This window comes from Galendromus occidentalis, unplaced genomic scaffold (assembly GCF_000255335.2).
Source record: "Galendromus occidentalis unplaced genomic scaffold, Mocc_1.1 scf7180000077527, whole genome shotgun sequence".
In the NCBI taxonomy this organism is placed as follows: Eukaryota; Metazoa; Arthropoda; class Arachnida; order Mesostigmata; family Phytoseiidae; genus Galendromus; species Galendromus occidentalis.
Window position 1 is genome coordinate 1518655 of NW_003805515.1, and position 27600 is coordinate 1546254.

The window sequence follows — 27600 nt, forward strand, 5'->3', positions numbered from 1 at the left end:
CCGGATGAGGAAGATACTCGCGCGCAGTCTACCCATTCCCGTAATTGAGGGATGAGGGGTGGTATGATGCTCAATATCATCAGAAGGCTCCTTTGGTACAAGTTCCAGAGATGAAAATAAATTCTGTTCTCATTAGAGATCATTTCTCGACCTTTGATTCCCTCAGGCATCGGCTGAGGGGGCTGAGGGTCGAGTCATCTCCATATTCGGAATATCGATGCTCTCGCACTGGCACGAGAACGAAAATTGGAAGAAGAATTCATTCTTCGGCCACGATTCTTCTTAATTCAGGACTCCCCAGAGGAATCCATGATGGGGCGATCTCTAGCTCGAAAGCTCGACTAGCGGAGAGCCGAGCTGATTCGACTCGAAGCAGAAGATTCCGTGGGCGGAGTTGTCCCACAAGACATAGCTTCGCGAATTTTCTGTCCGACGGACCCGGGGCGAGTTCGAGGAAAACGGAGCGACCGCATATCATTTGTTCCGAGTGGAGTCGATTCCAAACGTGCCCGACTCGGACGCCTCCGCTCTGAATCCGTGATGCTTTTTTCGCGAGGATGCGACATGCGCGAATTTCGTTCGCAAGTTCTTCGAGGTACGCAAAGCTCATCCCAATGTCACAAAGCCCAGCACATTTGATCCGAGTCCTGGCTGTGACGAAATATAATGGGAAGCAGTGCCGCTTTGAAGCTCGAGCCACTGGCGGCGAGAAACTTTCTCGTGACATGTCGCTCCAAGGGATTTGTGTTTGTCCAACTGGCTCTATAGTCCAGTCAAACGAATGTCTGGGTCCACCTCTCCACAGGTGGCAGAGCTTTTCGAGTTTATCCGCTCCTATGGGAACTTAGTAAGGAGTTCAGGAAAGTAAGGAGCCACTTTGGAGTTCAGGAACAGCATCGCGTAAGAGGAGAAAAAACACGGTACCCCGCGAGCAATGAACTTCCGCAGAGGTAGCAGATAAGGGAAGGAAGATAGACTCCGTCCCACGGTGAGAAGCCGGAATTCTCGAGGTGGTTTCCCGTTCAGAGGACCCTTATCCTGCGACGGGATAGCTGCTCCTCCACCGAGCGTCTGTGGAGGACTCGCCATCGTTCCGGAACTTTCCCAGAACTCAAAACGCTCGTCAACTGAGAAAGCCCATGACTTTTCGTGACAGAAATCATGCGGAAGGCAACCCATGAAGACAATATCTTTCGGAGATATTCAGCGGGAGGAAGCCAAGAAGTTTCTGGAAGAATCAAGGCGGCATACATGAAGAGCTCGATCGTCTCCCCTTTGCCTTCCGGGCTTCGCTCCGGCTCACGATCCGGACGGTGAGGACGATCCGATTGAAAGGAAGCCGTCAGCGGCGTTTCGAGCTATGGTCAAGGTCGAAAATGTCACATCGCAGGAGGGTATGACAAAGACACGAATTTCCAAGAGACGCAAGCTCTTAGTGATGATGGGAAAAATGAGAGGAGTCGATCGTGGCAGCCTCCACAAGATACTCTCGTTGTTCCGCCTCGCAGAAGCCGATTTCTACTTCCGAATCTAGGCGACGCGACGGGAAAAAACATGGGCCGGAGGATCGCTACTCCCACAGGCGTCTTGGGCAAGGATGTGTGGGCTTAGAATTCCTTCGAATGGACGAAGCATGTGCGCGGCGAAGATCTATCGAAGATGATGAGCTCTCTTCTCTGTAGAGATTCATCGTTTGGAGGAATTCCGCACATTTCTCAGACGTTCTTTGGTTGGCGATGGTTCGGTGTGAGCTCCCCTGACCCAGAACTGTAAGCCCGCTTCAACTGGTTCCGGATCTGACAGTCCGAGACAATCGATGTTCTCTCGACCTACGGACGCGGCGATTACCCTCGATCGCCAACGAATCGCTCCTCTTGACCGCCGACCGCGGGTTCGGTCAATGAACGCTATGAAAGCTTAATTTTAGTTTCCAGAGGATTTTTCCCACTCGAATGGGTAATTTTAGTCTCCCAGAGAAATTCATCCCCCCCCTCCGAAGGGTCGATTTGAGTTCTCCAGAAGAATTTTTTTCCCATATGCATTGTTATTACTCTATTGGTGTGATGCGGGATTCGTTCTTCGGGTAATCGATGTGATCGTAGTCTCCCCAGCTTCAGCTCCTTCAAGGGATTCCGATTCCCCTGGAGATCTCTCTGGATCAGACCGACTTCGAGAGCAGAGGTTCGACCGCAATGACTGCGTCGAATTTCGAATCACCGGAAGCGGGTAGCGAGATCGAAAGCAGGAAGGAATGTCTTCGAAGATCTACGCTCCCCCACAATCAGCTCCTGCCGACTTGAATCCCTTCCTACGGCATCTGTCCACGATCCGCCTCGCACAGTATTCGCACCCGATGGGTCGTGCGAAAAGCGCGGCGACATTTGCAGATTAATCGGGATCGCGACGCATGAGGAATCCGAGACAACCTCACGCTCCGAAGCGCCGGCGCGATAGCTTGGTGACAGTGACCATAGCTTCTCTGCTGATCGACCGTGGATTTTCGGGAGCTCAATCATAAAATCATACCCAATGAGTCGTCGTTGCCCGGGAAGATCGCGATTCTAAGAATACTAGTTCCTGCTCGTTCCTTGCGGATTTCCCCCCGCTCTGTGGGTCAGCCCCGTTCCTCCTTATATCCGGCGATATCAGTGAGACTCTGAGCTTGACCTGAGCTGAGCTGATGATCAGACTTCAACCTCGAGGGGAGCCTCCCGGAATTCTGGGGAAAATCTGCGAGGATATATGTAGCTAGCATCCTCAACGAGATCCGGAACCCAAGGTCCGTGCTGTGCCGCAGAGAGAGGAGAGGGGGGAAATTCAATCGCTGATAGCGGCCTCTGTCACACGGATCCAAATCCAAGATGGAACTCGCACAACGAACGGCGCATTTTAACTGAGCGCATTTGTGTCCCGAAGCAGGCTGAACGCCTGTTCGATGGTATCGATCCACAGAACATTAATTCATTTTCTGTTTTCCATCTGAGTTCGGGCCTTAGACCCACCTTATATTAGCCGGAACTAGACTGGGACATTCTCGTGTGTCTCGGAGTCCCATATTCAAACTCCTCCCGGAGTTCTAAGCCCTCCCTTCCAAGACGTAATCCCTGGCAGATCTACATTAGTTTGGCATCCCTCGACCCGTCTGCTGCCTAATCATTTCCTTTCTCGGGTTGATTGGATTCGGAAAATTTCAACGAGGTTCCTACACAGTACTTATACAGTACCGTTGCGCTAACTTGATGAATGCCGCAACGATTCTTCCAATTTCGAGTTCGGTGTGAGAAGTGAGGATCGATCATCATAGAGGATCAAAGGATGGAGAGATACACACATTAGCCGGGAGATCACGGAAGGCCAATGCACAATACCGAATTCAGGCGCAGGGCTGAACGTAGAAATACAAAAACTCGCTGCGAAGTGTCGGACAATGAGAGCTCTCTCCGCTCCTGTGACCAACATTACATAACACTCTCGCCCAGAGTGTAGATTTTTGTTGCGTGCGACTTCGTCCGGTCAGGACATGTGCTTCTGATCTTGTTGATCGGGCTGTGAGCTTGTAAGGCACCTGAGTGTGTTCGCTTCGTCGCCTGTGACCAATACGTTCCGGGCTCTCGACAGAGACGATTTCGTTGAGCTGAATCTGCCAATTACCATAGTGAGTCCTAATTAGAGCATCGGGTGTATTGTGGTCTAAGTAAGGAGTGCGATGCTGCCCTTTCTATGCAATATTCAGGAAGACAAGAGCTCATTTTTAGAGTTCCTAAGTTCCGGACATTTCATATCTATCCAGTCCGCAAGAGCGAAGACCGACGACCATGTCGACGAAAGAATCGCCTCTGATGAGTTACCCTGTCGCCGGACGATGTGGGAAACGCTAGGATAAGAATGTCGCAATCGGATCTATCCTCATTCGAGAGTCGGAAAATCAAAATGTCCGAAATTTAGGAACTCTACTCATTATCATTAGTCAGCATGCATCTTCGAAACCTGCTCTCCGATAGGGAGCATTCAGACACTCGGGTTGATTTGAGACAGCAATAAAATCTGTGCGAACCCCTCCCACGAGGATCGCCGCGTGAAGTTTTTTTTCTCGTGGGTCCATGCCCGGCTCATCGACCTGAGCGATCTGTGAGCTTGTTCTGAGAGGGGTCCGCAGCTGATCGAGACCCCAAATTTTACCCAGTTCAGACTACTTGATGCTTGCCTTCTCCGAAGGCTCGCGACCACTGAAGGGTTGATGCAGTTGTGGACAGATATCTCACTTTCTCTAGAGAACCCTCACCATCAGAAAAAGCCCAGAAGTTCGAATTTCGGCGTTGGAACGAGATGAATGCACTAGGCTTTGACACTTCCAAACAAAGTTTAAATGACCACAGAGAAAGCTTTGCTTCAGCTTCAGCGATCCGCTAGTTTCCCATTGCTCTGCTTATCGATTCAGATGAGACGATCCTGAGCCTTGAGAGACAGGAGAGCTTAGAAGAGGAGATTCCGCCAGTGGTCGACGTTTCCGTGAATTTTGTGTCATTGGAAGAGGTTTCCCTTAAAGTGTAGACGGATGTGAGTTGATACTCCTGACGATCTAGCCCGGGTGAGTGCGATACGAAATGCTTGCGGTCGCTCTGTCTGACTTTCGCGTCAGGTTCTCGATTCAGAGCGGGAAAATCTAGCAGAGTTAAACCTGAGCACAAGCTGAGACAAGATTTCCGTCCCGAGTTCCGCGCTGCGGGAAAAGACGGCCGATTCGGTCCGGGAGACCAGATGAATTTTCCCGGTTCGCGGAGCCTGGATTCTTAGAGCGCTCCGGCACTCATGACTTCCTGCGTGCATGACCGCTCCTAGGTCTTCAGGAGGAAAGTTCATCCCTATTAGCTCCTCGGAGCGGCTCCGCGAAATGGGATGAACGGGTCGGGAATCTCCATGCGAGCGACAATCGACGCGGACATCCGAGCTGTTATATTCTCGATTGTTTGTGTCTCGACGCGGTGAAATCTTCCGGTGGCTTCTGCCTCGGAAGGCGAATTCTGCTCCGAATAGCGGTTTCAGGGAAGCGTAAACACATGCTAATTTGACCTTCAGGAGCTAGTCTGGAGCAGAGTTCCAGTTTCCCAGGGATTCCGCGGAAAACTTCACTTGCCGGCTTCCATAACTTCGATTCTGCCTAGCCAGGATCAGATGCTTACACTGGGAGCTCAGGCGAATCAAAATACAACGTCAAGATGCCGAATCTGCCGATGACCACGAAGAAATCGCAAGAGAAACGCGCGATGCGTAAAGCAAAATTCGTCACCGGAGACCAGTGGGACGGACCTGCATGGATGAAATGGTTCCAAACAATCAATATAAACTTGACATGCGTCTCCCTGGTGAGTTCCCGAACAGCCGTGACTGATGATACTTTTTGCCTGATTCGAATTGATATCGGGACTGACATAGCCTTCCTCCATCAATAATCAGCTGCTCGATGTTTCTCCTCTACTGCACTTCTTATCCGTACATGAGACGAAGCGATTTATGAATAATTGATGCTTGGTCATAACCACCTTGAATCTGAGGAGCTGTCCGCTCAAGCCGATGTCGAGACAGATTTCGCTACGACGATAGACACGCTCCTCATCTTCTGTTGAGGAGTGCACTCAGAAAATTTGATGCTTGGTCGTCAGAGCTCTCCCCGTCAAACCAAGCCGATCTCCGATATTTCTAAGTTATCTTCCCGCGGGGGGTGAACTCATCGATAGTGAAGGTGTCGAACCTCACCGCAGTTGTATTTCGTCGCTCAGGGTCTCATCGTTTCTCTCCTGGGTCCGACGCTCATAGATCTCTCGGAGATTTTCCACACCTCGAAGCAGGAAGCTTCCCAAATCGGAATGGTGACCGATATCGGCTCGATAGTAGGACCATTCCTTGGTAAGGGAAAGTCGATCCTCTGAATACTTCCGAACACAGTCTTTTCTCGGCAAGAAAATGTCTGGGTTCATCAATGACACCTGCGAAAAGAGTCTGTGAATGCTATCTGTGCAGCACTCATGAAGACGATTCAGCGGAATGGTGGCTACACCAGAGATCAATCATGTTCTCTCTGAGTCGTCTCCGATGACAACTTTCTTTTCCGCGCCTTAGATCATTATTTCATTTTCCATAGTCTCACTTAATCCGTTTCGATCATCCACAGCGGGTTTTCTCTTCAAGAGATTCAATGCTCAGCTTGTGTGCATACTCAGCGCATTCGCGATCGGTGCGTCGAACATAGCGATTCCCTTGGGGAATCTCAACTTGGCCTACTTCTTCGGATTCATATCGGGGATCAATCTAGTCATCCTCGAAAATGGTGAGTTCTTTGGCTTCCCCGATACTTCATACCAGGGGTACAGGTGCCATGCCCCTCCCGACTCCTCTGGTCCTTTGTGTTCGAAGATTCGATCTGATTGTTAGTTGAGCGGTTTTATTCTGAAGAGTTTTCACGAGTTGGCATTCTGCACATAACAAAAGCGCTGCACTCAGGGACGTCAAGCGATTTGTTCCGCAGTCTGATTTCGCTGAGCGCCAGGAGGGAATGGAGGAAAGGAAAAGATAATCATGCTACTTCGCACATCATGGAGCGAATCAGTCACGAAATATTCTAGTTCAGCTCCTGAGGTGCAACATCCCGACTACATGCTTACAAATGAGTCGGATGAAATTGTTTGCCGTTGTTGTTCACCGCCGTTTGTCGAAAGCTCGTGATCGACTCGTCAGAAGAGCAGCAGAGCGAATCCAAAGTCAAGATCAGATCCCGGGAGCCGTGCGTGGAAGCGATCGTAATTGGGGAGAGAGGCCAACTCCAACGAGGAGATGCGTCGGTCTCCCATGGATTTGGAACTAATAGCGACAAAATCCGCCTTACGCTCCTGGTTTGCTGCTCGTGTATTGAAGCTTAGGATAGACAAGCGAACTCTTATGGAGAACAAAGTCTCGCATAATGAGCATCCGCCGCGTCTTTACTCCTTCTCAAGAACGTCCGGCCTTTTTTCTACATGCGGGAGAAAATACAGAACGCCGTCGGAAGCGGTGTTCCTCCAGGTGACTTTCTGTGACGATCCCCCAGGAGCCTCGGCGGGCGGCTTGTAAACGACGAACGCTCCCGCGATATGGTTCGGCTAGAAACTTCCGTTCGTAGGAGGCGCGATCGAGAGCACAAGGGCGGCTCGAGTCAGCGATTTAGCATGGAAAAACTCCACGGGCCAAGCCGCGGAATACTGAAACAGAACCAAAAAATAATCATAGCGGTGGATGCGATTTCCCCATGGAATCGCACCGCATAACTCTCGAATACTCGAATAATTCACCGTTTTCGAATACGATGGAAACTCTCCATCGATTCGGCTTACGGAGTTTCTGCAGAATATCGGCACGGTGAACATCGCTGACAGTCGAGATTGAAGTAGGTGAGCGAAGAAAAGGTCCCTCTCAGGGCGATGCCGGAAGAATATATTCGAGCAGAAAAATGGAGGAATATCCGGGAGCATTCTTGCGGTGTTTTTCTCGGTTCCGACCGGATTCCATATCGACGTCAGGAAATCAGAACATGGATCGTTCTAAATTGGAAAAGCCTTGGAGTTTTTACTGGTAAAAATAGTTTAGCTTTCAGGGTTTGTTTCTTCTGTTCAAGAATTCTTAGAACCAGTCATCCATTCACCCCAACAAACGGTGCCAGTAACAATCATCCAAATGAAAGAAACGTCTATTCACGAAGTATTTTCTCTCCCGAATTCATCCGGCGAGACTCCTCCTTCTCACTTTCATTAGTAGCGACTGAGTACTGCCCTCGGACTCCGAAAGTGCGCGTCTAGATCTATCGGGATCCTCGGGGCTTTCGAAACAAGACTCCGTCTATGATTGACAGAAATGCGGCTCACCGGAATGAGTTTTTTTTCCATCAGCCTTTCCTACCGGAGCCGGAACCGCCTACTTTCGCTTTGAAGAAGGCGTTCTCCGAGTCTGGATGTGTCATCCCGTCTTCACTCCTCACGAGCTCAGGATCACGTTTCACGTATTACCGGAATCGTTCATTGACAGTTTTGAAGACCCCAAATTACAGGTTACGATCTTTTTCGGAAATCACCTGTCATCAAATATCAAAGCGTGTCTATTGCGCACTGTATTCATCTATGTTTCCACCGCACGATCTGCACCGATTTCGAAGGATGGACATGAACTCGTGACCCTGCGGGAGTGTTTTCTGCGTCGCCCCGATGGGAAGCCCCTCATCTCATTGATCCCGATGCGCAGATGTCGGTCAGGAGCTGAGAATCATGGCCATGACATTCACGAGGACGGACTTTATGGAAAGCTCCCCAGAAAAGCCTGTCATAAAACCGCGAAGAACTTCGTCGCGATGAATCTCCAACTACGTTCTCCGAAGCTCCACGAAACACGAGATCTGACCGCGCTCAGTGTTAATACAATTCACTTGCATTGAAGAGCAGATCATTTTGTGAAGAAAACCCGAGTTCAGAAGGTTCGGGAGTGAACTCGTCCAGCGAAGGGCGGAAGCGACTTTGGAGCGACAATGGATTGGATGCGTCAAGGGTGGCATGGTCTTGTTACCGAAGTGGGGGCCGCTGTCCCTCGGCGGAGCAGACGTCTAGAAGTCGCCATTATACAAGGTTTTTCCAAGCGTCGACCTGGACTTGAACTCACGCGACCGTAGTCTCTGCGTGCCTTAGTGTGTTGTTCGCGACTGAGCAAACAGGCTCAAAGTTACCTAAGTCGATCCGAGTCGTGTGGTTTGAGTAGAGATCGACGTCTAATTGATTCAGAGCTGTTTGCACGACCGCAAATCTTAGGATTCGAGCTAGAGCGCCGCCCTGCCGCTCGACGCAAGCCCAGATAGAGCTCGAGATTTCCTCATTTGGGGAAGAAGTCGCCGAGTCGAGTCAGAATTATGGGCATTGATTGGTCTATGGCTCATTGACCTTCTTGACAAAATGATATTCACATGCTCAGCCCGAGTCAGAGTACCCTTAGGGTTGGGCCCGGGTTTTCAGCGGATCGACCAGCGGTGCATTCTTCCGGTACCTGGCATAATCATCTGCCCAATACGATAACCGGGAGGAGAGAAGCTCCCCGTGCTTGACGAGGTGCATGAACATTTGATCTTCTTGCAGGAGTCTACGTTTGGCTCGTTGGCCTCTGGAAGGGAGCGCGACCACTTCTCCTGCTGTATTCGCTGATGTTCGGAATCGGCGCTCTGTTCTCGCCTCTGATTGCAAAGCCCTTCCTGAGTCCCGAACGGTTCGTTTGCAGCGTTCACATGCATCAGCTTGTTTCTTCTTTTGGTGCATAGTAAGCGATGCGGTTCTGCCCGTCTCATGCGAGCTGAATTTGCAGGCGATTGATGACCAATGCAACAGGAAGCCATGATTATACAGGAGTAGACGGCAGCAACGAGTCTCAAGTGGTCGTGCCTTTCGCGATCATCGGAAGTTTCGGTGTGGTGGTGGCTTCGCTGATGACGGTTTCGTTCTGCTTCGATTCGAGAGACATCCGACCCGAACGGAACGACCGTCACAAACATTTCAGCATCAGCGAGTGGTTCCTGACGGTTCTGGTTTCCATTTATCATTTGCTGGTGGTGTTCAGCGAGACGGCATTCAGTCGCTTCCTCGTTTTGTACGCTATAGAGGTGAGTATTCCCATGGTGGTTGTGACTTTTCCACTCCGACACGGAGAAACCAAAGCGACAGTCCTCCGGAGCTATTTCCATTCCGATTTCAGATGTACGCGATCCCGAAAGGCGACGCTGCCGTACTCGTCTCATTATTCTGGATCGGGTTCACTGTCGTCCGTGTGATGATAATTCCTCTAACTATGAAGCTGAGATCCGTTTGGATCGTGCTCCTCGGCCAAGTGGTCTTTACTTCCGCCTGCTTCCTGATGTACTCGTTCTCGGGTGACCGCAGGATTTTCTACGCGGGTACTTTCATGTTCGGATTCGGTCTCGGTCCCCTCTACGGCGGATCGCTGACGTGGCTGACTGAACACGTGACCCTTCGGCACGAGTATCTGAGTCTCATCCTTATCATGACGTGCGTCGGTTCGATGATGGCCGTTCCGATCGTTAGCCCGCTGATTGAGAGTCGACCAATTTTCCTGGTGCAGACCCTCAACGTCTCGAGCCTGCTCATGATCATGGTCTTCGCCGCTATGGTTATATCGGCGAAAGTTCTTCACAAGTCGAAGCTCGCGAAAGTTTCCGGAGCCCGGCAAAAGGATGGGGTCGATAATCCGACAGTCCAAGTCGTAGATGAAGCAATAGGCTGAAAAGTGCGGTGCTCGACACTATTCCTTCTAGCGTCCTGATCTGACAGCGGCCCAGAGTCCGTCGGAGGATGATCATGAGGTCTCGCTCATCAGATAGCCCTCGGAATTGAATACGCGCGGAAAATTCAGTCATTGAATCCGAGATTAAGAAAGTGCCGGAAAGGAGTCCTATTCTATCGAGAGTCGCGGTATCAGCTCGTGCTCTACGCGCATCCCGGAGAAAACCGTCGCTCGCTCCATAGACCCGAGATGTGTTCCGGGAAGTTTCAGCGGTATGCGGCGTGGGAGGAGACAAGAAGGCATCTACATTCTTCGTGCGTTAACTTGTATACAAGCAAATACGGAAAAAAGTGAATCCTGCAGAGCTCTACGAGCTCAGCGGAAATATTGCGAGATTATATCTGGAATGTTGGGGAGAAATTATAACCTTCACCTCGGAGCCCGTCTGGATGTATGTATAATATAATCAATGATGCATTGTCAGCAGATCGTATACAGGTATAATAAAAAGTTCAATCGAGGTATGCGTAAGAGTATCGAGATTCCTTCATGAATTTGCAAACAAATTCACCCCCAACCCCAAATCTGCCGCAATGAAGATACTTCGTTTCGAGTAGTGGTGTAAACGCAAAGAGTCTCACGACTCACGAAATCCATGCGCGCCGATCGCACCCCTATCCTCTCCATCGAAACGGCTGAGGACGAGGAGAGAGCGCAGATGAACGGCGCGTCGTTTAAAGTCCGCGGTGTGCAAACAGCTCGTTCGAGCGGGTCGTCGGTTGGCGGCGGGAAGAACGAAGTCGAAATGTGCCGTCGTCTGCGCATGCGCCCGTAAATAACGGCGTCGTCTGCAGGGCACATCATCAGATGTTGTGTTTACACGTGGACGCCCGGTGGAACTGAGCGCTGTACAGCTGACGCTTGCGTGGAACTGAGCGGCCCATTCGCCAAGCGATCCATCTCGTTGGAGCGTCGGAAGACCGATCGTCACAATGGAGTTTTTATACATGATTTTACTCATGCTGATCCCCGGGGGAATAATCGGTGAGTGAATTGCTTCAGTAATGTTGTAGGCTCTTAAGTGGATAGAAAGGCGGCAGTAACATATGATCGAAATTCGTCACTGATGGAGTGGTCGGGATGTCTCTCCATGACAGCCGTGGAATTGAAGAGATGCAGAATTCCCATCCCGGGGCTACGATACGTGAAAGTACCAAATGTATACCGATACGTAGCCTCCGATGCGGAAAGGTCGGAAATAGGTCTCAGTCTCAGACGGAAGGCAGCTTGAGATCATTGTCTCGGAATTCTGAGTCGTTAGCAAGGAGCCAGATTTCCCCAGCGTCAGAGAAATCTATATCGACAGATTCTAACAGGCGTTCCCCTTGACCTAGATTGTGGAAGCTAGAATGAGTACTCGTGATGAGAATCTGCGATCTAGCGAAAGCTCCGTGATTAAGAAATACTCAAATCTCATCTTGCGTGACCTTTTTGACAGCGATACTTGATTTACTAGCACTCGTGAGCTCTTCTATGGATTGATGATACCGCAGATCCATCCGTACCGATGGCGCGACCCATTCCCGCCTCGTTTCGAGCGAGGCTGGAGGCATAGTACTTCATCGAAATTCGTTTTTGAAGGGTTCTTCTCTCTACGGAGCGAGATTCTTCGCTGCTCTAGGTCTGGCAGAAAAAGTGCCAGCAGACCCTCTCTTTTGTCTTGATCTACCGGCTTCATTGTCTGTATCGCCGATCTTTGAGAGCAGGAAGCCCGAGGCACGGCTCGCTTAGAGATCGACCTGGGGACGGGGGACTAGCGAGAAACTGGATATAACGACCCCGCAGAATATTTCGATATTCATCATTAGAATGATGAATATCGCCCGCATCGACCAGATCGAGGTTGATCTGTGGTGTAGATGTGCGGGAGGGAATGCAGCTCTTATCACTTGTCAGCCATGCCGCTAATTATCCCTTTCCTTGCAATCGGGTCTTTCCCGGGTATTTCGGAGTGGCGCTTGACGGCGCGGAGTTCGAAAAAAAAGTCGAAGCTCTCCGACATTTGTCACCTCGTAGAACCAGAGCGGCATGTCTCGTAGCCACGCGAAATATTATCACTGTCCAAGGAACCCTCGACGGGTTTTCTGCGGGGTAGGATTACGTGGAAGCTCGCTTGCGCAGCTGGAGAAACTTTCTGCCGTTTTGTGTCACCTCCCTAGGCAAGCGACCGGAATCGCTGCGGTCGATTCCAGGAGCGTTTTTATCGGGATGGCTTTCTGGATGCTCAAAGCTCATATGCGATGCTTTCAGGTCTCGTCGCTCGGAAACTGCTGCTTCAGTACCACGATAGGGAGCGGAGAGCTGAAGAGAAGCGAGCTCTCCGTCAGCAAAAAAAGGAACAGGAGGCGAGACGTGCTCAACAGCCGAAAAGTCCCAGATCTCGAAAAGCTCAATGAGGGCAACGCATCGAACTCGCCGTCAAACTGATCGACGGACCGATGTTCTTCTAAATTTCATTCCGCGTGCCTTCCTGGAGTTAAGCTGACGGTTGGAGATTCAAAATGCTTGGCAATATGAGCGGCGTGAGTGTCAAGAATGGATGCTCGGCTTGATGAATGTGTACAATAAAATATAGGATCGGCTCGAGCCGCGAATGAATCGCCACCAGTTTTGCAGAAACGATGCGTCTTCACTTGATGAGACTCGGCACGGAACACGGAACTCAATATTCCGCTCGCACCACTCTCGAGCTCCCTTTCCCCGATTCTTCGGGTTAAAGAAAATTATTCTCGTAGCAATCTTCCCATCATTCACTAAACAGTTTATTTTTTCGAAACATACTCGGGAGCCGGACTCGGACTACAGCTTCCCAATAGCGGGATTTTTTTTACAGAATGTACAGAAAGCTTAAATACACATGAGATACACGCAACAGATTTCGTCCCAGATGTCCTCAATTATCGATCAGCCATTAAATTAGGGAACAGCTGCTATATTTTCTCAACCTGTCTCGCCACATACTTTTCACAATTGAAAGTCGTTCATTCAACCCCTCCAGCAGCCCCTTACCATGGAATCTCCGCTTACCTCTACGGAAAGGACTGGATCGGAAGCTCTGCGGACGAGCTCCTACAAGATTAACATCATCAATAAATAGATTCTTCGTTGATCTATTATGTACAAAGAGTTTGGTTGTTCCAACTAGTTCCCTTTCTCTCGAAGCCAACATTTCGTGGAATTCGGGCGTCACCCCCCTTCCTCCATCCCCCGCTTTCGGTAAGCAAACCGCGAAGCTTGCGACAGTATCGATGATCATGATCGCGCTTCATCGTCATTATATAATCTCTGGCAGTTCAATGTTCCTACTTCTAAGAGCACCACAAAGTTCGGGAGGGACAGCGAAGAGGGTCGTGAGGTCAGCGTAACGAGCCGTTCCGTGGCCGCACGCTGTAATAGTCATGATCGTTAGGTGGCGGCCCTGTTTCTCGTGAGGAGCTACACGAGCTCGACCTCGACGGCGGGAAGGGAAGACAGAACCCCGCGGAATTCACAAGGCGGTCCTGGAGATCCTGGTTTCTTCGCATGACTCCCACATCATTCGGGGTGGTGGGCAACGACGAAGACTCAAAATCTTCGTCCGACGACGCCTCCGAAGCGCTCGAGGAATTCCCATCGGACACAGACGGAGACGTCGGGGCGGTCGATTCAGCATCGGCTCTCCCTAGTAATTGGACTATAGCGAACGATTGAGGAGAAACGCGGCACTTGAGTTTTGATAATTCTTCTGGGGAGCATTTAGCGAGCCGAGGTCGCAGAGACGTCAGGTTCGCTTGTATAGATCTTAGTAGGAGAGCCTTTCTAGACGATGGTTCGGAGGTCTCCGACTGCTCGAACGCCGGTCCCTTTCTGGCCGTAGCCTGATCGACGTGAATTCCTGCCGAAGATGTCTGAGTTGACGAGTTGAACTCACAACCGGTGGACTCATCGCGAGCTTCCGCAAGCCCTGCGCCATCTCTCATGGGAGAGTGCAGGGAGCTAGCGCCTGTACCGAATCCCCCTTGGATTCTCGCTCTCTTCGCAGCGTGGTCCGGAGGATCGCTTCCTCCGTAGCTCCTCCTTGACACTTTCGAAACCTTCAACAAACCTGCCGTGGCTAAATATTTCACAAGTTTCTCTGTCTGAGCTTCAGTCAAACCCGGCAGGACACCGATCTCCTGCCGTTCCCTCTCGACAAGGAGGATGACGCGAAGTTTATAATCCGCATAGGCTGCGGGCTCTATTCTGAGATCGGCGCACAACTGGAATGGATGAGGATATCGTTGAAACTCGGGTCGAGACCGCGGCTCGCTACTGTCCCAATCGTCGGAGCTCGATACGTTGTCGACAGGGACCAACCTGGCGCTCCTGTTCACTGAGCAAATCGTGAGATCTCCTCCTCGTCATCGTCGTGCTGCGATTCGCCCTGAAGAATATTTCGCTAGTAAAACGGGATAAACGAGCGGATTTGGATTTCTCTCGTCCTCGACCAGCTCGGCGTCATTCCATTCAATTCATTCTTTCATAGCAGCACAGAAGGCTTCGGGAGCGAACGTACTCTGCCCGAACCAAATGCGTGTCCGTTGAGTCGTTTGAATTGAACCCGCTTCCTATACCGCTTTCGGTCTCTCGAGATGACGGATATTCGTCGACGTCCTTTTCGAGCACTTGAAGTTCCTCCGGCGCAAGTTCCGCACCCTCCACTCCATCCTGAAACATCTGAAGGTGTGGCCGAACAGTCTGAATAGTGACTGCCAGTTCTCAGAATGCCCTCTTCTAGTTCCGCGGCAATTTCCTCCGGGGGACACCCCATCGGTTCCACAGACTCTGAGCGACAAAGATCTGCGCCTAATGGCTGCCAAACAAAAGGAAAGGAAACATCTGTTCAGTGATATACAGAAATGATTTAGGAAGCGAGCGTCGCGAACCCGACTTGAATTAGGGAGCAAATCGACTCGATATCGAGGTAGAGTGAGTCTCTAGTCTTCTTCTTCATTGGAATCCGGAAACTCCACTGTACGTGGAAATCCGGAACGGAGAGACCGGATACAGAAGCCAGAATGAGAAGCTTTGCAATTTCGATAGATCGAGGGGCGGTTTATGGGGTTCGACTTCACGGGGTAGAAACTCCGTCCTCCAGAGAGAATCGGCCGTTTCTGCTCGCTCGGAAATTTCCACATGAAGCAACAATTCATATTATGCGAGAGTTCCATACCTGATCTTTTCCTTGGAGGTGCTTCTCCCGGTGTTGTCTAGCGATTTCAAAGTGGGGCATGGCGTCCAAGCGGGTGACTCCGTGTTTCCGGGCTCGGCACAAATCCCGTATTCGAGCCTTGAGCTCGATCTGACTCGTGAGGTTTTGCAGGAACGAGATGAGTTCGTCGAAGGTCATGTATTGCAAGAAGAGCTTGAGGTTCGAGCAGATTTCAGTTCGGAAACGCGTTTCTCCTTTGTGCAATCTGACACCCTCGCAGCCTGGATAGGCATCTCGGTGTTTGAGGAAGACATGGAGTAGACCGAATTCGGAGGCCACGTTTTTTCGTCGGGCTCGCTCCTGAAGTCTCCGTTGGCATCCATCGATGAGTGCTAACTTCATTCTCCGGTCCAAGTCGTCTTCGCCGTCTTGGAAGACTAACTGGCTGATCTCTTCCTCTGCCTCATTGTCGTATTCTCTGTAAGATGGGGGAGACATGAGCTCGAATGATCCGTGAGGGAGGAAACCTCATCGTGAGCTGTCTTGGAAAGTTGATCGGCAGCGGAGATTGGAGATGCGAGGGGGCTTCGCACCGAGAAACTATTCAAACTGCGGATCTTGATATGCTCTCATACTCACTTATAAAATTCGTCTCTGCTTGGCATATAGTTCATTTCAGCGACTTCGAGGTTCGTCAGTAGCTGAATATTCCTCGCGGTCTGCTTCGGTGAACATTCCGGGATGCCGACGTCCCTGACTATAGCCCGCTCGGAACAGTACCCTCCGGTTTTCCATGAAACGTTTCCTAAGATGGCAATTATGGAGTTAATCCGAAAATTCGCTCTCGTTCCGAGGTGCTCCAAAACGAACGAGCTGAACTCACCTATGTTCCCGTCAACGTAGAAATCGTTGTAGTGCTCTTCCACTTGTTTGGCGGTTTTGCCGGGAACCATCGCGGCAACGTCTGGCCAATTCCCATGGCCGTAACGTTCCATTGCCTGCATCAAGCGATGCTCGTCTATACAAAACCATTGATCTTCTTCTGGACATGTGAACAGTTTGAAGCTCGCCTCGTTCTGCGAATGAAGGGTTCCGTCAAAGCCGTCGACCGGGAGCCGCAATAGATAGTTTCCAACGCAGTATTCAGTGATATCGATGCAGCCTTTACGATTGTGATTCTCTCTGAGCGATCGAAAACTTACCCAAATATCATACGGATGCGTTTTCTTGTGCTTGCCGGGTTCCGCGTGCATGCAGAAACATTCTCCACACAGATGAACCTCCTCGCAATCATTGTGTTTACACGTGAAACGAATTCCGCGAATATCTGTTATGCAGTTGACACACCGGAATATTATCGGTTCTGTCGATTGCGACGTTGACAGGTCTGAAAAAAACATCCAGAGTCATGCACCAATCAAAAATAGCTTCCCATACCCGAAGGTAGGTTCTGAAAGCATGAGATGGCCGCTTTCTCGTCTCTACGACGCAACATGGGAGCCAAACGATGTCTTCAAGTCGACATAGAAGTTCAGTGAAAGCCTCCGACTCCGCGTCACCGTAGGATCGATTCACCGAGCTGACCACAACGTTCAGTCCGTCGACTGCGCATCGGACTCGAATGCTGCTCGGTGACAAAATATAGATGGGGAGAATGTAGATGGGGAAATCTCGCAGACTTGCATTTATTCCGAAGTAATGATTTTAGAGGATCCCCGCACTGTCTCTTCCCGATCCAACTCCTCAGCGGAACCCGACAACTCGTAAGCAGCAATAGCGGCAATGACAATTCTCAAGGGAGCCCACAAAATTCCTTTCCCTGCGTCCGAATATGGAACCTTCATGTATGTTTCCCTTCGCTCAAGATTCTCACGGCTCGGCGAACGATCCTGGCGAACAGAAGCTTTTTTTCGTACGTTCGCGCCATTCCATACACTCCTCCCGCTCCGACAAGCTTGCCCCAGACGATTCGAACGACCTCAGGTCGCGAAAACTCGCTGCCGATCGGCCATTGACCGAGAAGCATCGGGGAACAGTTTCAAGTTTGAGTCGTTGAGGGGCACGCCGGAAGAGTTCTGAGCAATACCTCGACTTTTCGACAAGAATGTCCCGACGGATGATTGTGATAGGAATCGAGCAAGCAGGTCAGCTGAGTTTACGTACCGTCCATCTCGATGTGAAACTTGTCGAGAGGTCCAACTCGAAGTTCGGATGTCCTGTGCGTCTCCGCTTCGGACTGTCTTCGCTTCGAGTGACGATGATCTCTGCTTCTCTGCTTCGACCGCGAATCAAGATGGCGGATGCGGCGATTCAAAGGCCGAATTAGCCGCCGCCATCGTCGGAGAGGCGGAAAGAGGCAGCGGGCGGTAGCCGAGCAGGGTCTACGCCACAAGCCCTACTTGTTTACATTGATGAACGCATTTTTAGCGGGGAGAATTCTGAATCCAGCGGGGCGTGCGACTCGACGAATCGGCGAGTAAGCCCTTCTTGGCGACTTGTACGGATTCCAATGGCGGCCTAATTTAAATTTTCTAAAGTAAAGCCCCGGTAATGAATGAAATAAATGAATAAAATGAAAATTCCGAGTTTATATGCATTTTTGAATGAGTTCTCATGAGCTCCTCCGATCTTATTCGCTCAAGTTTCGGTCGTATTCTGTACGAAGCTTTGTTTTGCCCAAGAGTGCACACCTATCCAGTTCATCTCGCTATCTTGTGATGAGGTATCCATGTTGCGTTGAGTCCGGGTCCGCATCATACAGTCTACTACTCGGTCCAAGAATCTTCTCTTAGATCGATCCCGTCGTCACCCCAGAATAACTCGCCAAAACAGGTAAAGTCACCAAGTCGCCAGCCCCGCTGAACTCAGAATTCTCCCCGCTAGAAATGCATTCATCAATGTAAACACGTTGGGCTTGTGGCGTGCTCCCGCCGAGCAGCTCCCTGAGCGGGAGAACGAGAAACACAGACCTCAGCGGGGGCGCCCGAATTCGAATTAAGTACCAACATATGCCATTCTTGCGGTGTTTCAGCTCTATGAACTACCGAGCACCCCGTTATTGTTTCGTCGGAGCGGGAACCCGTGTAATCGACTATTCTGGGTCGCTCGCTCCGATATCTCTCAGATTGGCCAGGGTTCTCCTTGAGCCTCGACCAGCGGAAAAGCTCAGCAGCAGTGCCCTCGCCCACCATAATATTTATGTTCGGATTGACAGAGAGATGAACAGATGAGAAAATGAGATGAACAGCTGAAGTTCTCATTCCACTCGGACAAACACGCTGCGGCAGATAAGAAGTAGCAACAACTCCACATCGCGGTGACTCGCTAAGAGTTCAGGAAAGCTGAGAAAATGGTGAGGACTTGACTGAGATTCGCTTGCAGTTTTGACCTCGAATATCTAAATTGAAACGTATGATTCGGGAATATCACAGTCGAGTTTTATGCACAGAGCGTCCGTGGAGTCCGATTCATGATTTGTTACCTAGAATGCGTGCCTCGGATGATTTCCTGGTCGGCTCGTCTAGTGGAGCGCATGTTTGACAAAATCTCAACTTCTTCCAGGCGGAACGCAAAGCAACAAATAAATACTATCCCCCGGACTGGGACCCCTCCAAGGGGTCCATCAATACTTATCGTAAGAGCCATCCCTTGCGAGAACGGGCGAAAAAGCTCCATATGGGGATCCTGGTCATTCGCTTCGAGATGCCCTACAATATATGGTGTGAAGGGTGTAAGAATCACATAGGAACCGGTGTGAGGTGGGTCAGAGAAGCGCGCGACAGATCTGAGGATATCGCAAAAATGCCAATCTCAGTCGAACTTCACTGGAGATGTGAAGACGGAGTTCGCTCCCCATGCTTGATGAATCTCATTCATTTCTTCCTTAAGGTACAACGCGGAGAAGAGTAAAGTTGGCATGTACTACACAACACCGGTATACAAATTCAGAATGAAATGCCATCTATGCGATAATCATATAGAAATGCAGACAGACCCAGGGGTGAGTACAAATCGGAATCGATCCGGATCAGAGTGAGGCCTCGAGGATGTCCTGATCAAAGGAATCTTCTCCTTCAGAATCTGGACTACATCATTCTCAGCGGAGCGAGTCGGCAAGAAAGGCGGTGGGATCCGACCGAGAACGGTCAGGTTGTCCCTGAAGGTGAGCTGATGCATACACGCTGGTGCAATTCAGATGTCTGTGTGACGATGTGAATAATCCATACGTGATTAGTAATTCTAGTCATCAACGTTTCTGCACGAATCATTTGATCGATAACGATTTTCAGATAAGAATGTCTCGAAACAATTGGCTTCCGATCCCATGTTCAAATTGGAGCACGCGGGCAAGGATTCGAAGAAGAAACTAGACTTGGAACCCGTCATCGAGAAACTTGAGGATTTCCAGGACCGGTGGAGGGATAATTATTCAATGAACTGTTTGCTCCGGAAGAAATTCAGAGTTAGTTCGGCCTGTCGATACATGCTGAGTATAGATACTGTAACTTCCGCTCGAAGAATATTGCCGGGTCCGAGGTGAGACTGGTAATTTTCTCCAAATTGAGCCTTATACTCCACAGACAGAGAAAAAAAACGACGGGAGATAGAGGCGAAGGACAAGCTCCTGAAATCCAAGGCCGCTCTGAACATCAAGCTCCTGCCCGAGTCAGACCAGGACAGAGAAATCGCGCAGCTTCTGCGGCTCGAGGCGCCAATGAGTAAGTCTAAGGCTTCGTACGAAATTCTTCCCGGGGGACTGACATGTCTAATTGATGATAATAAGTAATCTCCATCTGAGACGATGGAGAAAACAGATGGGGAGGAATGCAGTATTATTCGTTTATTTCCACAGGTTTCGACGAGAGACAGAGAAGGGACCGGCGGGAGCTTATGTCCAAGCCTCTCCTGGGAGCATCCACCAGCTCATCGAACACGTCGGTCGAGCTCAAGAGTAAAATCCTCAACACCAAATCGCCCAGGACCCCGCCGATTTCTGATGGCAGTCGGAAGCTATATCGCGGCCTCGTCAGGAACCTGAATGCACCATCTAGCTCACGGACTTCGTTGAGCGGCGATAGTAAAGACGACGAAATCGAAAGTAATGAGGCTGAAAGCTCCTCTAGACTCATCAGTTTGACCGCCTACTCAGATTCTGAGGGAGATTGACCTCTTGTGCACTATCCATTGTAAATAACGCGGAAGCTCCATAGAATTCAGCTTGCCGAGACTGTTTAATAAATCTGTTACGGAATCCCCATACCGCGTCGGACCGACCGTGAATTTCCTTCGTGCAACACGTAGATCAATTGAAACGCCCGTCGTTTCGAAACCGATTGAACGCAGAACATTGGAATACAGCGAGGGGCAGGCGTTCAAATCATAAAAGGAGAGTTTTCTGGCGAATCTAATTCAAAATTTGGCGCCAGAGCTCTACTCCGCAGCGAAGCAGACGACCAGCGCGTCATCATCGGAGCAATATACCGCTGCTGGGGCTGACATTTTGTCTCTGCTTTGGAAGAGTTGTGTGGTGGTGGTGTTGCGGTGGTACTGTGCCGAAGCCGCTGTGGAACAACTCGCAAGCAGGGTGTCGTGATTCCTGCGGTGCCGCGACTGACCGAAAAGCCGACATCGCGGGCTATCGTCTCCACTGAGAAGTCTTTGAACGCCACTGAAATTTATTTTCGTTCACCCTGTTCTGTTCGCTCGTTGTCTCGTTCGGGTAGTCGGTGATTTCTCAAGCCAGAATGATGGCAGGTCTTCCTCGGAGAATCATCAAGGTACGCGCTTGGAGTGGAGATTCGATGCACGCTGTTAATCGCGTCTTGGGACATGTCCCAGTATATCCTAGAGTTTTTGCATCGCATGACGTCGCTCCTGTGGAGCTCGCTGAATTTGTGAAGCGATCTTTCCGCAACGTGTCTGCTTGCTGTGCTACTTGTGACGAACACGTTGACCCTCCGATAAAGTAGAAGAATACCTAGATCGCATGTACCAGCATCGGGGTCTTGGAGCTTTGAGGGTATCAACTCGAAAATTCCATTTCTGTCCTGTGTCGGGCCGGCTCTCTCTTGATACTGCGACGACTTGTACTCTGGGTCTCACGCATATTATATTTCCGTAAACTTCCGTGACCGCTGTAGTTTAGTTGACAGCACATGTCTCGGTTTCTCCTCGAACTTCGCGTTAAAGGGACTCGAAGTCGGGAATGCCAGCTCTCAGACAGCGGCATATGCGGTCTTTCTCGATATGGTAATTCACCGACGGAAACCTCGATTTTCGCTTTGGTGCAAAACTCCACCCGGCTCATAATTGAGTGCCGTTGAATAGTGCCGTCCCCATATCCTTAAATAAATAGTTCATGAGTTCTCGTAATTCTGGGAATAGGAACGGATTCGGAAGCTCGGTCTGGAAGGTCTGCTTCCTCGTCTCGATGGTCGAGTTGTGGCGATTTCCTTTTCGATGCCTCCTCGGGGAACCATGGTATCCTCGGAGCATTGCATCAACGGATCTGCTAAAGCTGACGATCAACGCCTCCGTCGCGGACGTCTTCGGTCTCCGCGAACTCTTACTTGAGAACAGGAACTCGATACCCGGTCCCTTGCTTTCAAGGTACACAGAGTTGCCTGCTTGGCGGAGAATAGATAGTCAGTGACCATATGACCTCACGGTCTCGTTTTGTATTGGTTGCTAGGATCGATGACGATCGCCATTAATGCATGTAGCGTCGTCCAGTCTAGCTTTGGCTCGGAGGCGACCCGCAAGCCAGGGTCCCGTCTTATGAGCAGCGAATTCGATTAGACTTGCACTTCCCAAAGTAAAATTTGACCCCACGTAAGAGACTCGCCATCGAATCCCGGCAGCTCTTGCACTGACTTCCGAGCTCCTGGATGCACGTTCCGCACTCCCGCCCGCCGTGAGGATATGGGATTCGGGCTCATCTCACGATCCCGTGTGGGCCCTGCATCTTCCGGGGATTCAGGAGAGATACTCATCATCCCAGAGCGTTGATTAGGAAGTTCTCTCTACGTGTATGATCTTGTGAAAGATAAGATCGAGGAATCCCGATATACTTGTTCACACAGCAATTTGCCCAAGGGAGGCCTGATTATTTCATACACCCTTAGCTCAACACGAGTACTTTTTTCCCCTGTAACATCGACGGCCGAAGGAAGTATTTAGAGCTGCCGAGGATTTTCCACGTTCCGGTTCTCTTTCAATTCGACCCTATCGATTCTCCGAGATAAGCTTGGTACCCTGCTGCTTATCGGGGGACGGGATCCATCGAGCCGGTGAGCTTCCTCAGACTTTTAATGCTCGTTCGCTTTCAAAAATTCCAGGAAACCCAGAGGTTGATGCTGGAGCCTGTTCCTGGTATTAGTGCAGTTCCGGACGAAGAAAATGCGCGATACTTCCACGTGGTGGTAGCTGGACCGGAGGAGGTGAGCGTCAGATCATATCCCGACTAAGCATAGAATATCCTCCCTCAGCCTGAGCCCGAAGATGATATCCATTTAATCTTCACCCGGGACAGACTTACAAATCGTCTCTCTTTCCCTCACAGAGTCCTTTCGAGGGCGGAGTGTTCAAACTTGAGCTCTTCCTCCCTGAGGAATATCCGATGTCCGCGCCAAAAGTACGATTCATGACGAAAATTTACCATCCGAACATCGATAAGCTCGGCCGAATCTGTCTGGACATTCTCAAGGACAAGTGGAGTCCAGCGCTACAAATCCGCACCGTGTTACTCTCGATTCAAGCGCTTCTATCTGCGCCGAATCCAGATGATCCTCTCGCCAACGATGTTGCCGAGCAGTGGAAAGTCAACGAAGTCGAAGCCATTAGAACAGGTAATTCGATACGGAGCGTTTGCTTTCGGAACTTCTCGCAATTTGTATACTTCTCTCAGCTCCACAGGTTCCGACCTGGGATGCTCCTTAATAGCAAAATTCTTCATCTTTCCAGCTCGGGAATGGACCCGTTTGTACGCAATGGCCGATTAACCCACATTTTAGGAAATTCAAAATGAAGGACGAACGTGATGATACTGGGGCAGAGGGTTTCCTTTCAATTTCCTGAAACTCCCGATAAAGATGTACGAGGTTTCCCGTCCTAGCGGGCCAATCGAACCAATCGCCGAGAGCGAGAACGATGAGAGACGAAACATGTTGAGATTCACTTGTCCATCTGAGCGCTCACTCGGGTGTATATAATTATTGACTTATGCATATAGATCCACCTTAAGCAATGTCGAAAGTTGTACACGTTCAACGACTACATCAACGACCGCGAGCCAGCGATGGCACCAAGCGAGCGAGCGAGTGAGAGACAGGAGAAGAACAACTTAGGTCAAACGAAAACCAAAACAGAGGATGGCTAATCATTGAAATTTAGAGAATTTATATCAAACGTATATATATTCTGCATAAAAGGTTGAAATGAATGCCGTGAAGTCTCACCCCGAGCGATGCTTGAGGGGAACATAACGAGAGGCGAAGGGCTGATCGACTTTTCTATTTTGAAACCGTCGTCGGTTCATTGGGATGGGCTGTGCCAGTCGACGGGATAGACGGTGCGAGAAGAGCCCGGGTCTTAAGATTGTCTCGGATAAGTTGACGCTTCAACTCGTTGGGCATCGTTCCCGGAATTCGCGGGGCGAAAAGTGCGAAAATCAATCCTCTCACTCAGTAAACGAGAGCGGAAAAACTGAACTCGTCGCATCGCTCATCACGGTCGACCGATGCACCGCTTAGAGATTCTTCCGCACTGGGCTGGGTTGACAGATAGATTATTCCATCAACGACTGACGATTTCGGGGATTAAAACATATAAGTGTACAGATAAGTGATTGAATAAAAAATATAATTCACAGGTTGTTTCGAAACTGAGCGTTATCTCGACCTATAGATGAAATCTCCAGCGAAAAACATGGGAGCAGCCATCCTGGTCAGCGCTCCTCAGCTCGGTCAACTGTAGCGGGATTTCCATTGGTTCGACCTTCCTGATGTGTCCGAGTAAGTCGGCATGTGTTATCGCCTTCTCAGATCTGATCCAGGGGAATCTGATTTCGATTCCAAGACCACGGGACCATGTTGTCAGCACCTCTGATTTGACTCTCACTGTGGGCTCCGACGCCAAGACTTCTGAGGGACACGTGGACTTGAATGTCAGGGGAATCACGCCGGGAACCGAATCTTCAGTACTCGACCCTTGGAGATCCATCTCTCTATCGGGAGCTCAGCGTCAATTCTGGAATAGAGAACTAGAGGTCTATCGCGACTCGGTCGACGAAATGGGAGCCCTGCGACGCAGTCTCGAGGAGCTCCGGAGTGGAAACAATGCCGTCGATGACTGTGACCCACGTGAGATCCCGACCCATGCCACGGAATCGCTAATACGGGCTCTCTGCCGAACATCACCAGGCTTGTCGGCTCTTCGATGGATTAGAGAAGAGCGACTTACCGGCATGAATCAAGCCGACGAAACATAGCAACAGCGAGGCTATCCATTTACATTCGTGGCAGAGCTAGACTTATCGTGTCGAATTCGAGAAGCAAAGGATACCTACCCCGATGAGTAACGGTTTTCGATTCCGTTTACATAGGGCTCGCTCGCTATGCAGGTTATTTACCCGGAACGGAAACTTCTTTCACCGCAAAGATCCCAGAGCTAGGTCGAGCGGCTGACTCTCTTGAATCGGCTGTACGCGGAGTGCGCTGTCTGATGTCTCACCGTGATGATGCTCCGGAGGCTAACAGTGGGACTGCTAAGCGAAATTCCGAAACACACATGCAATCTGTTCGGGAGTTGGGTTGACGCTCTGCGACTTGCGACGGGTCCTCACCGGTCTGGGTCCGAACAGCTCATTTCGTGAATTTCCTCTCGCGGCTTGAAGCCTTTGCTCTACTATCTCGAGAATTCTTCCTCGGAGAATTCCCGATTTCGCTCAGCCGCGGGAGGGTTTCACTCTGGAGTCATGACGTGGATCATCGAATGGATATTGTCCAGGGCTTATTCTAAATAACATCCTTTTCACTCTGTATGAGAGGGTAAACATGGTAAGCATGGAATCCGCGTCCGATAGTCGCGGTTCGGCATCCGGTCCCGTTGTAAGGGTAGGTATTATGGATTCTGCGACCGCCTTCGTCGGGATAGTCGGACGAACTACCTAAGTTCGGGGAACCCATTTTCGGAGATCAGAGTGAATGGCCGGAGGAAAGACGAGGCGCCCCAGCAATCTCATGCCGAATATTGTGCACGTCTTGCGCTGGATTTCAGGACGCCGAGATCCAGGCAGCGGGAAATTTCGAGAGTCGAAAACCAGAAATGCCGGAAGGCATCCGAGTTGAAACGCAGGACGCCGGAAAACGAGCTACTGCAAAGGTTGCCCGGACGCTTGGCGGCGAGTCCTCTCACGGGTGGCAAGGCTCCCGAAAGCCCTCTCGGCTGATTGGAATCGAATGAAACATGGATGATCGGAGCTCTGGAATCAATCTGCCATCGGGAAGGACGGTCTGAATGCGAGTTTTTATCGAGGCTGTTTCTGTGTCCTCCGCCGAACGGCATTCTCTTGGTCGGGTCCGAATTGCTGGAGTACCGTCGTGCGGTGTGTCGAAACGTAGAGAAAGTACCTGGAGGCGAGCCCTTCTCGACTGTCAATCAGCTGTGAAACTTGGCTGTTTGCCTCGAGAAACGCATCATCCTCACTCGGGCGTTCAGATTTCCTTGCGATTAGTCGAACCACATTGACAACGAGGGGAGCTCATGGGTGCTCATGTTCCGAAGCTCATGGTTCTTCTGATAGTCCCATCATCTACCCTTGACTGCAATAAAGAATCGGGGGAGCCCCCTTCGAGACGCCCGTACGTTCCGGCGGGAACATCTCACAACAGACATTCCAATGGCAGTAGGCACACATGGCTCAAGGAGAGATATCCATTGTTTGAGGTAGATGAGAAGGCCGACGAGAATTCTTACTGTCGGTGACTCCGCCAAAGGCTCGGAGTTTGTCGGGAGATGACAATACTGATGAAGATAGAACCTACGATAATAATCTGATCTTTTCATTGCGACCTCTCCTCCCCGCACAAGTGCTCCTTGCCACCAGTCATGATTACTAGCGTAGAGCTACGCGAGAGCTCCAAGTTTTGCCGCGCTACGGCGCGAGAATATCGGTACTTTTTCGGGCAATGAAAATGTTGAAGGTGATTCCACCTTCATGTGCGTCAACCCATCATGTGTAGCTTGCAGTGGGGCATGGTTTGTGCTCCGGCTCTTGTTTGATCTCCGGACAATCCATGCAGATGCAGGCCGAATAATGGGCTCCATCGACTTCAGCGCCGGGGCGACAGCTTCAAAACGCTTAAATGTAGAAGCAAGAAATGCTCAGCGTGAGACGATTTCTCGGAATGGAGTGTCCTTCGACTCACAGGCGAATCATTTCGAGAGATACGGCCACCATCTTGGAAACTTGCGCCTTTCCCCCTCCCTAAAGATAGAGTCGAGCCCTCCGGGAACGTACGCCCCTGCATGAGGGACATGCATACATAGAAGCCATCGATTGACCCAGAGAAACGGTGCGCGGAAAGATATCTCTATATGAATGTGCATAATGCATTCCTTGCTCTGCGAAAAACCGGGAAGAAACGCGTCGTTCTACGACCTGGAATCGCCGTGATTACGAACTCGTGTTTTTCGGTGTTTCTTTTCTCTATTTTCCGGATACCGAATCTAGCTGTGTCAGCAGAACGGCTCTCGCAGTCACCCTCCTGAGCACCGGCACTTATCAATGGAGGAGCTCTCTCGCGCATGAGACACGCTTCGTCACTCAAGCTGGAGAAGAAGTCAAAAGAATTCGATTTCAGAGTCTCTCGTAGCCGCCGCGAATATCTTGCGGAATATTACCGATGAGCCTGGAGCTCTCCGTAGCTGTAGATCGGAGATCTCAGCTCGAGACCCCCTAAGCTCTAAGGGACCTATCATTTTTCGTCTCTCGAGATTCCTCGGAGAAGAATCGAAAATATCCATGGAAACATTCCATGGGTCATTCGATGCCATCGAGCGACGTTGAGTCT

At 50.4% G+C, this 27600-nt stretch overlaps 4 protein-coding genes and 1 long non-coding RNA gene across 5 annotated transcripts; 4 read left to right on the top strand and 1 right to left on the bottom strand.

The window, feature by feature from the left end:
* Positions 1-5216: 5216 nt before the first annotated feature.
* Positions 5217-10299, top strand: LOC100900510 (sodium-dependent glucose transporter 1-like). Its single transcript, XM_029112787.1, has 6 exons — positions 5217-5363; positions 5778-5904; positions 6170-6325; positions 9144-9270; positions 9367-9661; positions 9754-10299. Exons 1-6 carry the CDS (start codon positions 5217-5219, stop codon positions 10297-10299), a joined length of 1398 nt encoding a protein of 465 aa, XP_028968620.1.
* An 865-nt stretch (positions 10300-11164) lies between these two features.
* Positions 11165-12972, top strand: LOC100900283 (uncharacterized). Its single transcript, XR_145694.2, has 2 exons — positions 11165-11343; positions 12610-12972. It is a non-coding gene; the product is annotated as an uncharacterized LOC100900283 (long non-coding RNA).
* Positions 12973-14567: 1595 nt separating this feature from the next.
* Ada2b (Transcriptional adapter 2B) lies at positions 14568-17779 on the bottom strand. The gene is made up of 6 exons (XM_018641293.1): positions 17693-17779; positions 16732-16916; positions 16413-16605; positions 16169-16334; positions 15551-16007; positions 14568-15045 (listed from the first exon to the last, which is right to left on the bottom strand). The coding sequence occupies exons 1-6, from the start codon at positions 17697-17699 to the stop codon at positions 14845-14847; spliced, it is 1209 nt and encodes a 402-aa protein (XP_018496809.1). The 5' UTR covers positions 17700-17779; the 3' UTR covers positions 14568-14844.
* A 976-nt stretch (positions 17780-18755) lies between these two features.
* LOC100900797 (coiled-coil domain-containing protein 130 homolog) lies at positions 18756-20695 on the top strand. Its single transcript, XM_018641272.1, has 7 exons — positions 18756-18881; positions 19091-19287; positions 19418-19529; positions 19607-19691; positions 19819-19995; positions 20110-20247; positions 20382-20695. Exons 1-7 carry the CDS (start codon positions 18879-18881, stop codon positions 20693-20695), a joined length of 1026 nt encoding a protein of 341 aa, XP_018496788.1. The 5' UTR covers positions 18756-18878.
* Positions 20696-21014: 319 nt separating this feature from the next.
* LOC100900425 (ubiquitin-conjugating enzyme E2 N) lies at positions 21015-24386 on the top strand. Its single transcript, XM_003748032.2, has 4 exons — positions 21015-21306; positions 22867-22968; positions 23091-23376; positions 23492-24386. The coding sequence occupies exons 1-4, from the start codon at positions 21274-21276 to the stop codon at positions 23527-23529; spliced, it is 459 nt and encodes a 152-aa protein (XP_003748080.1). The 5' UTR covers positions 21015-21273; the 3' UTR covers positions 23530-24386.
* The last annotated feature ends 3214 nt before the right edge of the window (positions 24387-27600 follow it).

What these genes read in the sequence shown, in the direction of transcription:
- LOC100900425 (XM_003748032.2), top strand. Translation starts at nt 21,274, where the DNA reads ATGATGGCAGGTCTTCCTCGGAGAATCATCAAG. An exon ending in TTCCTCGGAGAATCATCAAG is followed by an intron (nt 21,307 to 22,866) that starts GTACGCGCTTGG and finishes CAAAAATTCCAG; the next exon opens with GAAACCCAGAGGTTGATGCT. An exon ending in TGGTAGCTGGACCGGAGGAG is followed by an intron (nt 22,969 to 23,090) that starts GTGAGCGTCAGA and finishes TTTCCCTCACAG; the next exon opens with AGTCCTTTCGAGGGCGGAGT.
- LOC100900797 (XM_018641272.1), top strand. An exon ending in AAATGCAGACAGACCCAGGG is followed by an intron (nt 19,530 to 19,606) that starts GTGAGTACAAAT and finishes CTTCTCCTTCAG; the next exon opens with AATCTGGACTACATCATTCT. An exon ending in CGGTCAGGTTGTCCCTGAAG is followed by an intron (nt 19,692 to 19,818) that starts GTGAGCTGATGC and finishes AACGATTTTCAG; the next exon opens with ATAAGAATGTCTCGAAACAA.
- LOC100900510 (XM_029112787.1), top strand. Translation starts at nt 5,217, where the DNA reads ATGCCGAATCTGCCGATGACCACGAAGAAATCGCAAGAGAAACGCGCG. An exon ending in GATAGTAGGACCATTCCTTG is followed by an intron (nt 5,905 to 6,169) that starts GTAAGGGAAAGT and finishes GATCATCCACAG; the next exon opens with CGGGTTTTCTCTTCAAGAGA. An exon ending in CCCTTCCTGAGTCCCGAACG is followed by an intron (nt 9,271 to 9,366) that starts GTTCGTTTGCAG and finishes CTGAATTTGCAG; the next exon opens with GCGATTGATGACCAATGCAA.
- Ada2b (XM_018641293.1), bottom strand. An exon ending in CGCATCCGTATGATATTTGG is followed by an intron (nt 16,606 to 16,731) that starts GTAAGTTTTCGA and finishes CTTCATTCGCAG; the next exon opens with AACGAGGCGAGCTTCAAACT. An exon ending in ACCTCCAAGGAAAAGATCAG is followed by an intron (nt 15,046 to 15,550) that starts GTATGGAACTCT and finishes CAGATGTTTCAG; the next exon opens with GATGGAGTGGAGGGTGCGGA.